Here is a 14,174-nt window from a genome sequence, read left to right as displayed (position 1 = left end):
ACGCGGAAGTGAGCAGTGAAGCGCCACTATCGCGAGGATAACAACTAACACCCACACAACAATATTAACTACGAAGAGGGGGTCATCAGAGTCTTGCGCCTTACGGAACTTCCTGCGGGTGACCCTATCCACAGGCAAGGTTGGGTGCAGGACGGAACCTCTACTCAACGTCTTCGGGAACGAAGTCTGGATCTTCCTCTGTAAAAAATTAAGAATGGAGTGAGTACAAACGTACTCAGCAAGCCCAACCACACCCACGGAGGGGGTATAAACAGAATATAATGCACAGGATAAATCAAGTGTAAGGCTAGGGTTTAATTTGCGGAAAGCTGATTTTTATGCAAGGGTTCATTTGAAAGAAAGGATTTTCAAAGCAAGTTTTTCGAGTGACACAGGATCCAAGTTTTAAGTTGCTACCGGACTCCTCATCCGCCGTAGCACTCGGCACAACTGCCGGACACTTTTCCAAAACAACTCACGCCAACCCATCCATTCCAAGAAAAAACACTAGTTATGTGACCACACCGTAACTCGCCCAGTACTGTGGGCACGGCTATTCGAATAGATTTTAACTCTGCAGAGGTGTGCAACTTTACCCACAAGCGGGGTGCCACAGCTCGATCACCGTAGTGTCGGTGTAGATCCCAACAAAGCCATTACCCACCTTAGCTAGACCTGACTAGCCATCACGGGATCCACCAAGGGGTCATTGACCTATCACAGTAGTTTTAACCGGGGCATAAGTCACAAATAGAGGCATTTGGGCAAATACTGAACCCCAGGTGTAGCCAAAAACTAGCTGCAAACAGGCACTGGAAGATCATGTGTTCTGCCTATAGTTGTCCAACGGGCCCAGCCCGGCCCGACCCGGCACAGGCCCGATCCGGCCCGGCACGATTAGCCCGGATAACTAATCGTGCTAATCGTTATCCGGACACGATTAGTTATCCGGGCTAATCGTGTCGGGCTGGGCCGGCCCACGTGCCGAGGCACTGCGCACGAGCACGGCCCGAGGCCAATTTGGCGTGCCGGGCCAGCACGACCGGCTCGTTAAGCGCTGCACGGCTCGAGCTGCCGGCGCGGAGTCACCGCCACGCGGAGGAGCGGCCGGCGCGGAGTCGCCGCCGCGCCGAGGAGCTGCCGGCGCGGAGGAGCCGCCACGCGGAGGAGCTGCCGGTCTCCACGCGCGCGCGGAGGAGCTGCCGGCGTGGAGGAGCCACGGCGCGGAGGAGAGGAGGTGGCCCGCCGGCCGCAGTGCGGGGGAGGAGGTGGCGCGGCCTGGAGGAGGAGGATGCAAAGCCGGCGGCCGCGGCCTGGAGGAGGAGGCGGTCGCGGCCTGGATCTGCTACATCGCCGGCCGGAGGAGGAGGGGCGGCGGCGCCGCCGCCCAACGGAGGGGGAGAGGGGAGGGGGCGTGAGGGAGGACAGGGGTGGGGGGCGGGCGGCATGAGGGAGGGAGGGGTGGGCCAGTGGGGTGGCATATGTGGGCTGTGGCCTGCTAGATTTATGGTTTGGGACATGGGCTTTGTATTTTTATGTGGGCTGAATACATATTCGTGACGGGCCGGGCCAGCCCACGTGCCTGAGGAGTGGCCCAGGCACGGCACGATGTTCGTGCCGGGCCGCCCCGGGCACGTTTAACTTCGTGCTAGGCCGGGCCTTGTATTGGGCCAAAAACTCGTGCCTCGGGCCGGCCCACGGGCCTCGGGCCTAATGGAAAACTATAGTTCTGCCGTTTCAGGAGAAGTGTGGCAAAGGTCACAAGTGGGGTCAGCAACAATCTTTTTCCTGAATAGGTTGGACTTGCTTTGGAGCCTCCCATGCATGAGCAGCCAAGCAAAGAATTGTACCCGCGGTGGTGCACAGGAGCGCCAGAAGGCCCCCGTGCTCGGATCAAGTGGGTCTCTGCTGGACTTGATCATCTTGTACAGTCCGGATGTGTGCAGAGTACCATTCTCCATTGCAAATGCAGAGTTCCGTCCATCTCTGTTGTCTGTCAACACTACACGAGACAAGAGTTCATTGACGGTGGCCAGTTCCAGTGTCGCCTCTGCTGTCAGCCGAGGGACAAGATGACAGCGCAGGCCTTCCGCGACAATCAGGTGGACAGGTTGGTTTGGAAGCTTGCAGTGGCTGTATAGAGCCGGGAAGTGTTCGGCTATGCTTTCCTCGCCCGTCCAGACATCATGCCAGAATGCAGTTGATTTGCCATCCCCCAGTTCTACCGTGGTAATCGCCTGGTAGAACGGCAGCATCTCGCGCATGAGCTCCCAGTGGTCCCCCTGAATATCGCCCTCAAGGTTCACCAGGCACACGTGCTCCCGTATCCAATTTGCCCATGTGGATTGACTGCCAGTATGTAGTCTATGCAGCAGTTTCAGAAGCAGGCAGGTGTTTACCTGCAGGTCTTTGATCCCAAGCCCCCCTTGGTCTCTGCTAGAGCAGACTTTGTCCCAGGCAACTAGGCCATTGGATCCGTTTGATTCTCCTTCACCTGTCCAGAGAAAACTGCGTCGGCGTTCGTCGATCTGACGGACCACTCCCAGCGGCAGGATGAGTGCGCTCATGAGGTACGCTAGCTGTCCGTTGAGCACAGAGTTGATGAGAACAGCTCGGCCCATTGGATTCAGAAAGGATGCCTGCCAACCAGCCAGGTGACGATCAGCCCTGCTGATGTATGGGTCAAAAGCCAAGAGCCTGAGCTTCTCGCAAGACAGTGGCAGGGCGAGATAAGTCTGAGGAAACCCATCCCGGCGACACCCAACACCGCGATGCAAGCTGGGATATTGTCCTCGCTCATGTGTATTGGGACTGCAGTGCTTTTGTGATAGTTGATCCGCAAGCCGGTGGCATCAGAGAACTGGTCGAGCAGCTGCTTGAGTCGGCCAACTTCCCCGAGATCCCCTCTCATCACAATCAACGTATCATCAGCATATTGTAGAACAGGGCAGGGTTTGGAGCTGTCCAGCGGGTTGTGGATCGTGGCATCTTTTTGTATTTGAGACTGTAGAACGTCAGCTACCAGCAAAAAGAGGTATGGCAAGATGGGGTCGCCCTGGCGCAGCCCCCGCTTGCATGTGATCCAAGGCCCTGGGCTCCCGTTGACAAGGACTGCAGTATGCGACCTGCATAACAGCTTGTTGATCCACCCTTTCCACTGCTCGCTAAAGCCCCGCACTTCCATAATTGCCACGAGGCTATCCCAATTCACGGTGTCGAAAGCTTTGGCGAAGTCTAGTTTCAGCACCAGTGTCGGCACTCTACGTTTGTGGCAAGCTTGAAGCAGTTCAGCCGCATAAACAAAGTTTTCTACAATTGTTCGCCCTTTCAGGAAACCGGTTTGATCAAGGTCGATCAGTGAGGAGATCTCGCTCTGTAATCTTGTGGTAAGAATTTTGGCAGCGATCTTCACACTACAGTTTTGTAGACAAATTGGTCGGAAGGCGCCGACTTCCACTGCTCCTGGTTTCTTGGGAATCAGAACCATATGGGAGCGATTGATCCGCTCAAGCTGGACAGTGCCCTCATGAAACGCATGCAGGAAGCTCATGACTTCGCATTTTAATGCTGGCCAAGTTGTGGTGTAAAAACTCGGGCCAGAGCCATTAGGTCCGGGAGCGCTGCACCGATTCATTGATCTGACGGCCTGCAATGCTTCAGATTCAGAGAAAGCTTCAGTGAGTTTGTTGCTGGCAGTCAGTCTGCCCTCATATAAACCTGCCAGGTCGAATGTGAAGCGACTTTCCCCTGGTGTGCCAAGAACCTCCTTGAAATAGTTGGTTAGAGCTGCCACTTTCCCATCATGTACAGTAACACGCACCCCATCAACTTCCACCACTTTGATCACATTGCGGCGCAAACGCTGAGTTGCATGGGCATGAAAAAAACTGGTGTTTGAGTCGCCTTCTTGGGCTGTGTTTAGATTCGTAAAATGGTGGTAAAAAGAGTCACATCGGATACTGTAGTACACTGTAGCATTTTTCGTTTGTTTGTGGTAATTATTGTCCTACCATGATCTAATTAGGCCCAAAAGATTCGTCTCGTCGTGTACATCAAAACTATGCAATTAGTTTTTTTATTTACTTATATTTAATGCTCCATACATAAGACAAAAGATTTGATGTGATAGGTGAATAGTGAAGTTTGGAGAGAGAAATCTTGGAACTAAACACAGCCATGGAGAGCTTTGTGCTTGCCGCGCTGTTTCCAATAAGCAGCTTTCTCTTTGAGGGCCTGGCCGAGACGTTCCTGGCATAAGCGGACAAAAGTTTCCTGGGCAAAGAGGTGGTGCCTGTCTTGACTGTTGAGCAAGCGGGCGATCGATCCTTGCGTGCTTGTGCTAACAACTTGAGATTCGATGGCCACGCACGCTCATATAGGCATGTACGTCTGACCCACCCAAGGAATCCATTCGATTTCATCGTCGACGACGCCGGATCGATCATGTCGTCGGCACCGGCGCCGACGCTGCTGCCGTTCGGCCGCCTCGCGCCCGGGGCGCTGTCCGGCTCGACGACGCGCGCGCGGCAAGCCACCGGCACGCACCTGCACCGGATCAACGGCTACTCGCTCGTGGACGGGGCGGTGGCAACCGGCAAGGCCGTCCGCTCCAGCCGCTTCCTCGTCGGCGGCCACCAGTGGGAGCTCCTCTACTACCCCAACGGCGTCAACCACCTGCACCGCGGCTTCGTCTCCGTCGACCTCGCGCTCGCCGGCTGCGGCTGCGGGCCGGAGCCCTCGTCCACGGCCACGGCCTCGTACCGGGTCAGCATCCTCGACTACGCCGGCAACCCCGTGCACAGCCGGATCGTGGGGCCGCGCGCCTTCGACCGCCGCGGCTCGACGTGGACCGGCGTCGAGGAGCTCGTCGCGACGGAGGAGCTCGCCAAGACGGCGGCGTTCCTCATCAAGGACGACCGCCTCAACGTGCGGTGCGACGTCGCCGTGCTCGTGGTGGAGACGAAGCCCCGCAACAAGTGGTTCATGCAACTCGATCGCGCCATCAATGAGTTTCGTTAGATGCCAAAAGCCTAGTAATTGTCTGTGCATATCAGTGCAGGACTGCAGGTTAATTAATTATTACTAGGTTTGTGCTGTGTTGTTACAGTAGCAAAAAAAAAACAATGTGAGATATCAGTGGGTTTTCTTTTTTTTCTTGACTGTTTGTCAGTTTTCTAAGTCTTGCAACATTGAAATAAAATATTTGATTATAAAACATTGCATATTCATGTATCGATCTCTCCTGGTCCTGGCTAGAGGATGGGTTGGCTAGTTCGGTGTTCTTGGACTCCTGAAAGATTATATGCTAGATGAGATAGATGATTCTCGGAAGGAAACGTCATTTTCCAGTATTGTAAACATTAATAAAAAAAGTATTGTAAACATTGATAAGAAAAGAAGAAATTTTTTTTGCCCTATTCTTGCAGGAATCAAAGACCAAACTGTCCATTTGGCATCGTCTTTTGAGATCCAACTCGGCTTTACCATTGCTAGTCACGACAGTTCATGGGAGATCTCTTTCGGTGGTGGTACAAGGCGGCATGGTGCTGGTTGGTGAGCTTCATAGGGGTAGTTAAGCTCGCATTGTGGAATTTGCAACTCTAGTGGCGGCCAGGGATTGTCACACTTTGTGGTTGTGGTCGTTGGCAGCGGACCGTGGTTGGCGTGCTTGGCAACCGTCAATGCGGCACCGGACAACGTTGGGAGACGGCGCTTGCGGCATCAACAGCGTGAGATGACTTGACTTGTAGCGGACTGTGGTGGGGGGCCAGCTCTGCTGGGCTGCACCTGTGTGGTACATCATCAGAAGCCGGCGCAAGTGACTACCTTGGCTTGCTGGCACATCGGTGGGAGCCTTATGCGCAGGTGGAGCAGCGAGGCGATGTTGACATTCGATGGTGACTTGGTTGTTCGATGGAGGCTCTAGCAAGCGAGGCATCACTGCTCTCCCAATTGAACCGGTCGGCTTTTTTGTGTTGAGAGTGGTTGTTTTGTGTGCTTGAGTTGAGTTTGGCATATGCGTTGCATGTTGATGTCTCGACCCAACCGTCGGTGTTGTGTTTTTTATTTGTCCGGTCTGAATTTATTCTTCTTTTTAATATAATCGGCAATTCTTCGTTTAAAAAAAAATGATACTAATCTGATAGGACTGATGTGTATGAATATATTTTTGTTTACTTTTCTCGGAAGAATATCTTTGCGTTTACTACGTGTACTAACAATTTGCAGTGATTAATAAAATTTCTTGTTAGATTCACAGTATCAAGAGATCTTTTTTAACCAATAAAAGACTTTTTGTTAGGGGAGAAGTTTGTCGATCATTGAAAATGATGCCATTGTGACAGTTCCATTGCAGCCATGCGGAATTGACATCTTGACGTGGATGTGTCATGTTTCGTGTAGGTAAACGGGTAGGCTACACTAGTATCACTACCGCATATACTCAAGACACTTGCAAGTAGAAAATCATAGATCGTTACCACTAGACGCGCAGCGCAGCGGAAGAAGTCGCGCGTCGATGTAGAGGAAGTAGTCGATCACGTCCCACGAACCGAGCTCCACGTACTTGATCCCAGCAGCCGATCAGCGTAGCAGTCGTAGCAGTGCCTCCACGGAGCCCACACATACGGGGATGAAACGCCGGGCGTTGGTGTGCTAGCACCGCACGCACGTCATGGACGGCGGCCGAGAGAGAGAGGGGCGGCGGCTAGGAGGTGGCACGGCTCACAGGGGTCTCGCCCCCTAGCCCCTCCCTCGTATATATAGGGCGTACTAATGGATTTCTATCTCATAGGCCCATTAGTAACCCTAATCCCTCTTGGATCAATATCCTCTTCAGCCTTTAAACCGTATTGTGATGATGGGCTCTTGGGCATATCACCAATAATCTCCCACTTGCACTAGAGACAATCATACAGGCAAACTTTCCAACATTCCAAAACCCTTAAGTGTGTGACCCGTTAGGTTCATGTGTAGGTGGTCGTGATCGGAAATCATTTCCGAATCACAAGTCAATAGCGGCACCTAGCAGGGCATAGTGACTCACAAATACACATAAAGATCATATCGGCCGAACCTTAGATATACTCATACACCGATCCCTTTGCCACACGATACCAGTCAAACTCAAAGCGAGATGCGTGTCACCTTTGTGATAGCTCGACCATTCTCTCGATCTAATAGTGGATTCTATTTATAACTAACCTTTAGTCATCATGATTAACTCTTTAATCACTTTGGCACGGCCATGCACTTTCAAATCCAACTATCTCGAGGGGCCCAGAGATATCTCTCCCGTTATCTAGGAGGGGCAAATTCCATCTTGATCCGCTCACATCCCATTTCATGTTTCATGACACACCTGTAATCTACTTTTGTAACTACCCAGTCACGGAGTAGCGTTTAGCAGCCCCAAGATGCACCACTACACACAGTGAGAAACAATGGCGATCTCAGGTCTAAGGATCCAGTAGGTATAACACTCAAGAACAACTGATGGCACATACAAAATAACAATCCCAACATTGTCTTGGAGTGGGTCAATCCAACACCATGTTCACCAACATGTGTCCACATCATTAATCCAATATCTCCATATCCATGATCCGTGAAACATGATCATCAATTAATGCATGTGCTAGTCTCAACGTCGTTGTTGTCCCACACAACGACATAAACTAGGGATAATTTAGAATCATATCATTGTCAACAAAGAGTTTCACGAACAAGTCACATATTTGATAATCAATGTAAAAAATAATCATCCTTGGAACAAATAACAATTATTTATCATTACATAAACATACTCATGACACAAAATCTCCCACGCACACTAGAATTACTGATGTAAGTATCTAATACCCATAGATCTCATGTGCGCCTCATGCTTTGGTTGTGGGAGAGGCTTCGTCAACGGATCAGCAACGTTTGAATCCGTGTGCACCTTGCAAACCTTCACATCACCTCACTCAACAAAGTTACAGATGAGGTGATACTTCCGCAGTATATGTCTAGACTTTTTAGTTGTTTTAGGCTCTTTTGCTAGTGCAACGGCACCACTATTATCATAATAGAGGTCCACTGGACTGGACGCACTAGGAACAACACCCAAGTCAGAAACAAATTTTCTGATCCAAACAGCTTCTTTTGCAGCTTAAGAAGCTGCAATATACTCGGCCTCTGTCGTCGAATCAGCCACCGTATCTTGCTTGGAACTCTTCCAGCTCACTGCCCCACCATTGAGGCAGAAAACAAAACCGGATTGCGATTTGGAGTCATCTTTTCTGTTTGAAAACTAGCATCAGTGTAACCCTTTACAAGGAGCTCATCTTCGCCTCCAAATATTAGGAACATATCCTTAGTTCTTCTCAAGTACTTAAGGATACTCTTTACAATTGTCCAGTGAGCTTCACCGAAATCTGACTGATACCTGCTCGTAACACTTAGAGCAAAGGAAACATCTGGGCGCGTGCAAAGCATAGCATACATGATCGACCCTATGGCTGAAGCATAACGAATAGTACTCGTCCTCTTTTGCTCATCAGGTGTCGTAGCACACTGACTCTTACTTAGAGTAATGCCATGTGACATTGGCAAGAAATCTTTCTTGGAATCTTGCATATTGAACCGATTCAATATCTTGTCAATGTACGTGTCTTGACTTAATCCAATTAGCCTTTTTGATCTATCTCTATAGATCCTAATACCCAGAATATAAGCCACCTCTCCTAAATCTTTCATCGAAAAACTCTTTTTCAATGAGGTTTTAACGGCTTCAAGCATTGGAATATCATTTCCGATCAGTAATATGTCATCCACATATAGGACCAGAAACACAAGTGCGCTCCCACTAGCCTTTTTCTAAACACAAGGCTCATCTTCATTCTTGATGAAGCCAAACCCTTTGACCACTTCATCAAAATGAATATTCCAACTCCGAGATGCTTGCTTCAATCCATAGATGAACCTCTGAAGCTTACATATTTTCCCAGCATTTTTAGGATCGACAAAACCTTCAGGCTCTGTCATATACACATCCTCGCTTAGATGTCCATTAAGGAAAGCGGTTTTGACATCCATTTGCCATATCTCATAATCATAATATGCGGCAATTGCTAGGAGAAACCGAATAGACTTTAGCATTGCGACGGGCGAAAAGGTTTCTTCATAGTCAACACCTTGAATTTGTCGGAAACCTTTCTCCACCAAACGTACCTTATAGATGTGAACATTTCCATCCATGTCTAATTTTTTCTTAAAAATCCACTTACAGTCGACAGGTCTTACACTGTCAATTTGATCGACCAAGTTCCAAACTTGATTATCATGCATGGATTTTAACTCAAATTCCATGGCTTCAAGCCATTTGTCGGAGTCGGGTCCCATCATTGCTTCTTTGTAGGTCAAGGGCTCATCATTTTCCATCAATAATACGTGGTGCTCCTCCGTAATAAGGAGGTTGAGCTTGTCAGTAGCGCGACGTACCCTTATAGACCTTCGTGGGGCTGGTGCCTCAACTACGGGTTATGTAACATCTTGCACATCCCGTGGATGTGTTATCGCCAGAATTTGACCAGGATTGGTAGGCCAAATGTCAGAAGAAGCCCACGGTAAAGGAGTCCACTTAGCCAGGCTTATATCATAAGTTTGGCCAAATACAATGATAATTGGGCACTCAAGGGTCAAGCTCAGATGGAGTCACAGGCCTAATCCATGTTGAAGCTCAATCTATTCGCGAGGCTGGTTCGGACTGCAGGAAGAGGCCGCACAAAAATGGACGCCCAAGCCACATATGGACTCCGTTTTGGACGTTCTAGATATGCATGGAAAGCTAAGGAGATAAGCTTTCCAATACAACTGGAATCACATCCAGATTCGCTCGAAGTTGATGGGAACTGCCGAAACAATAGGACAACCAGAATCTGCCACAATTATACGGCATGTTTCGGCTGATATTTGGAAGCTTCATGAAGATCTGGACCGGTGGAGGGAAGAGTCCAGATCATGTTATCTAATCTTCGAGTCTTTATTGAGTTGTAATCTATCTCTATTCTTTGTTTAGGAAAGAGTTTAGGGGTTGCCTTGCACGGCAAGAAGTCTCCGGACTGTAAATATGTACCCTATGTTATTCATAAAGAGAGAGCGTCATCACGTCTCGCAAACAACAACTCTCGGCGCATCGCCACCCCTAATTCTAGGGTTTCATCCAAGTAAGCGCCATGCTGCCCTGATCGCTTCTTGCGATCAGGGCAGCGTTGTTCTTGCTTTTACCTTGGTATTACTCGTACTGAAGCGTTTTTTATGGCGAGTAATGCTAGTTATCTTGATGTTCGTAGCTTGGCTTTTAGTAGATCTATCGTGCTTCGTTGCTTATCATCTACGAATATCATGTTGTCTCTGTGCAGTCACTTTTCAATCTTATGCTAGTTTTTGTCGCATAGAATTAGTCGCACAGAGGCAACACCCTGCTTCTTTTATGTCTAGTAGATCTAATCTGTTGTGGTTTGATCTTATCTTAAGAGTTTGCATAATATCTGCTAGGTTAGGTCTTGCAAACGGATTGGATGATCCGGTAGTGTAGTAGATGCTCTATCTTAGCCTTAATAGGGATTGTTCCGGGAATCGGCTCTTGCTAGTTCTTAGGCCTCTGTTTTAGGTTACGGTTCAGTTGTCTGTTACGTTTATTAGGCCTAGTCACGTGTAGGATGTTCCGATCTAGCAGTGAAGCTGTTACCATCGTGGATTAGATTAATTAGATTTAATTGAAGCAGTTTTATAGTTATTTGCTTTATTCATCAATATTTGGATAGATATAGATCCACTCTGACACCGGGACTTGATCGGCTCTTTAAAGCCGATGCAAGAGTCGTCCCGGGGAGCCGACCACGGCTCGGACTTATGTTTACATGTGTCTTTGTACGCAGGAAACTGTTCGGAGCACGTTCGCACCCTCCTGATCGGGTATAGGTCAGGTGGCACGCCCGGCTTTCCACACATTCTCCGGGCGCGTGACGGAATTGCGGGCCGTCCACGAGGGAGCCGTGCCTGCCAGCGCCCCGGCGACCTCCCGGCTCTTCGTGTTGCCCGTCGCTGCTCGCCGGTGGGTTTCGACTGACAACACATTCTGGCACGCCCGGTGGGACACTTCTCGGCAACAACGTCCACTGCAACAATGACTGGAGCTCAAGATCAAGAACCCGTTCCCAAGCCGGTCACGTATGAAGAGCTCTCTCCTGAACACAAGAAGAAGTATGATGAGATTAAAGCTCTGTTGGAAGCCGATCTCATCGGCTCTTTTGAGAGGACCCGCAACCATGCCATCAGGTGGAAGGGGTTCTCACCAGAAGGCACTCTCGACAATGTAGATCTGTCTGTACGATCAGAAGAGCGCACCAGAGCCCTGCGTCAGGAGATGAACTACATGGTGGCCCATGCGCTTCATCGGCACTCTCAGAGCCTGATGAACGAACTCGAGCGCATGGCGCATCGTGTCATCCAGGAGATAATCAAGAACCAGTACTCTCCATCGGGGCCAACCCTGGGGAGTCACTCAGCGGAAGCTGCACTGCATTCTAGACCGGTATTGCCGTTCTCGTTTGCGGCTCCAAAACCACAAAGTTCACCGATCTACGTCGTCCACAAGATCGGCGGTGATCCTGGAGAAGGCCAATTCCTCACCGAACCACCCAACGAGATTCCACACGGCTACACGTGCGCCTACATCCCTGACAGCGTCAATCCAACACGCTCGGTGCAGATGGTAAACCCAGGAGCTTCTGGAGCCGACGCAGAGAAACAAGCGTGGCTGGCAAAGTACGCTACTGGGCCGAGTACTGAGCCATCGGCCCCAGGAGTTTTTAGCGTGGAGCAGGTCAGTGCAATACTGAGAGACCAGTTCGGCATTGTGCCCAAGAGGAAAGCGATCGGCTATTCCAAGTCATATCCAAGTGACTATGACTTGATCCCACTGCCACTCAAGTATCGGCTTCTTGAGTTTACCAAGTTCAACGGGTCAGAGGGAGCCAGCTCCATCGAGCATGTGAGCCGATACTTAACGTAGCTTGGGATGATCTCAGTGTCGGATCCGTTGAGGATCCGGTTCTTCGGCCAATCCCTTACAGGCCCAGCTTTTGGATGGTATGCATCACTGGCTCCGGATTCGATTCGAACTTGGAGGCAGCTCGAAGATCAATTCCATACCCAGTACCACTCAGAGGCTGCTGGAGCCGGAATTGCTGACCTCGCCCAAGTCAAGCAGAAGCGAGGAGAGACTATGTCAGAGTACAGACAGCGCTTCAGGGAGGTCAAGAACCGATGCTACTCATCGCGCATCACAGAGAAGGAGGCTGTCGATCTGGTTGTCCTAGGACTTGCTTAGCCGATCAAGGATGCGGCTTTTCAGTTGGAGTTCACATCTCTGGCGCACCTCGTGCAGAAGCTCACAGCATACAACATTACCATCTTGAGCTGTACCAGGACAAGTTCAAGCGCCATGTAAACATGGCCCAGGCGGATGAATCTGACGACTCTGGCGAGGAGCAAGAAGTGGCCGTGGCAGAGTGGACTCGGGGGGCAAACCCTGTCCCGTGCAAGTGGGTCAAACAGCAGGGGCTTGCGAAGGGCTTCGACTTCAACGTGACCAAAGCGGAGCAGATATTTGATCTGCTCCTCAAAGAAAAACAGCTGAAGCTCCCAGAGAATCTCAAGTTACCGACGGCACAAGAGCTGCAGGGAAGACTGTACTGCAAATGGCACTACACGTTCACTCATTCCATGGGTGAATGCAAGGAGCTATGTCGTCAGATACAATCGGCTATCGAGCAAGGCCGATTAATCCTGGCCCAACACATGATGAAGGTTGACACAAAGCCCTTCCCACAAGCTAACATGGTGGAGCTGTCAGATTTCGGATCCAAGGGCCAGGATTTGGCGTTCCAGGTCAACATGGTGGGACCCATGCGCCGCCATGACAAGCAGAGGAGAGAGGCCGTTTCTGGCAAACGGCCGCAGGGTGGACGCGAACTGGAACAGCAGCATGTGACTGAAGAACAGGTGCATCACATCCGCAATCAGCTTCCAGCTTCTAATCGGCTTTTGGAAAAGTACCAGTACCAGTACATGTTGCGCCGCCGATACGAATCGGAGGAGGACGAGTACGAGCACCGCTCAGGAAGGACACTGGGGAGACGCCAGGCTATACGCGACCACTGGCATTGCCCGTTCTTCAGGTACTGTTGGAATTCTAGCATGAGCCGATTGCCTACTATAGATGATTGCTTGGAGTGCAGGCCTCGAGGACACCAGCAGGATGAGACATCGGTGTTCCGGCGCTTAGGGCCCAGAACACGTCATGATGACCGTGTGAGGAGGCCGACCAGGGGTGATTCCGAGCAAGAAGAAGAAGAAGACAGGTACCATCATCCATGGTGGTGTCCTGACGGGCTTAATCGCTCGCAGAAGCGCAGGGTGCAGCGCTTGCGCAATTTGGAAGAGGCAGAAGCAAAGTACCTCGACGTGCTGAGGAAAGCGCGTCCGGATCTCGCGGAGCAAGTCAGGCGACCACGAAGGGAGGAAAGGCGCCCTCCGAGAAAAGAGTGGCACCCCAAGCAGACAAAAGCCGATGAGAAGCCATCGGCTGATGTGAACATGGTGTTCGTGCTCCCATCGGAATTTCGGGCACCCCAACCAGAAGAATCGGCCATCGCACAGCTGGATCTGGGCCCACAGCCGATCATCTTCGAGAAGCCCAAGGAGAAAAGCTACAAGCACCTAAAGGGATTGTATCTCAAGGGCTTCATCAATGGCAAGCCCGTGAATAGGATGTTGGTCGACACTGGTCCCGCAGTCAACCTGATGCCATATTCTGTGCTGCGCCGATTGGGTCGTTCTTCTGCCGATCTGATCAAGACCAATGTGATGCTCAATGACTTCAATGGACAACCATCAGAGGCAATGGGGGTCCTTAATGTGGAGTTGACAGTGGGCCGCAAGACGATCCCGACTTCGTTCTTCATCATCAACAGCAAAAGTACATACACGGTATTGCTTGGGAGGGATTGGATTCATGCCAACTGTTGTATCCCTTCCACAATGCATCAGTATCTCGTCCAATGGGATGGCGATGAAGTGGAGGTGGTCCGTGTAGATGACTCTAGCGAGGTTTCGCTCGCATACAT

General features: G+C 50.5%; 1 protein-coding gene across 1 annotated transcript; it reads left to right on the top strand.

The window, feature by feature from the left end:
- The first annotated feature begins 4,443 nt into the window (after positions 1-4,443).
- Positions 4,444-5,019, top strand: LOC120701149 (BTB/POZ and MATH domain-containing protein 4-like). The gene has a single exon (XM_039985293.1). The coding sequence runs from the start codon at positions 4,444-4,446 to the stop codon at positions 5,017-5,019; it is 576 nt and encodes a 191-aa protein (XP_039841227.1).
- The last annotated feature ends 9,155 nt before the right edge of the window (positions 5,020-14,174 follow it).

Source organism: Panicum virgatum, chromosome 3K, assembly GCF_016808335.1.
Source record: "Panicum virgatum strain AP13 chromosome 3K, P.virgatum_v5, whole genome shotgun sequence".
Lineage (NCBI taxonomy): Eukaryota > Viridiplantae > Streptophyta > Magnoliopsida > Poales > Poaceae > Panicum > Panicum virgatum.
Note: the sequence above shows the minus strand (reverse complement) of the source record. Positions and strands in the feature narration are given on the sequence as shown.

Coding starts and splice junctions, on each gene's coding strand:
- LOC120701149 (XM_039985293.1), top strand. CDS start 4,444: ATGTCGTCGGCACCGGCGCCGACGCTGCTGCCGTTCGGCCGCCTCGCG.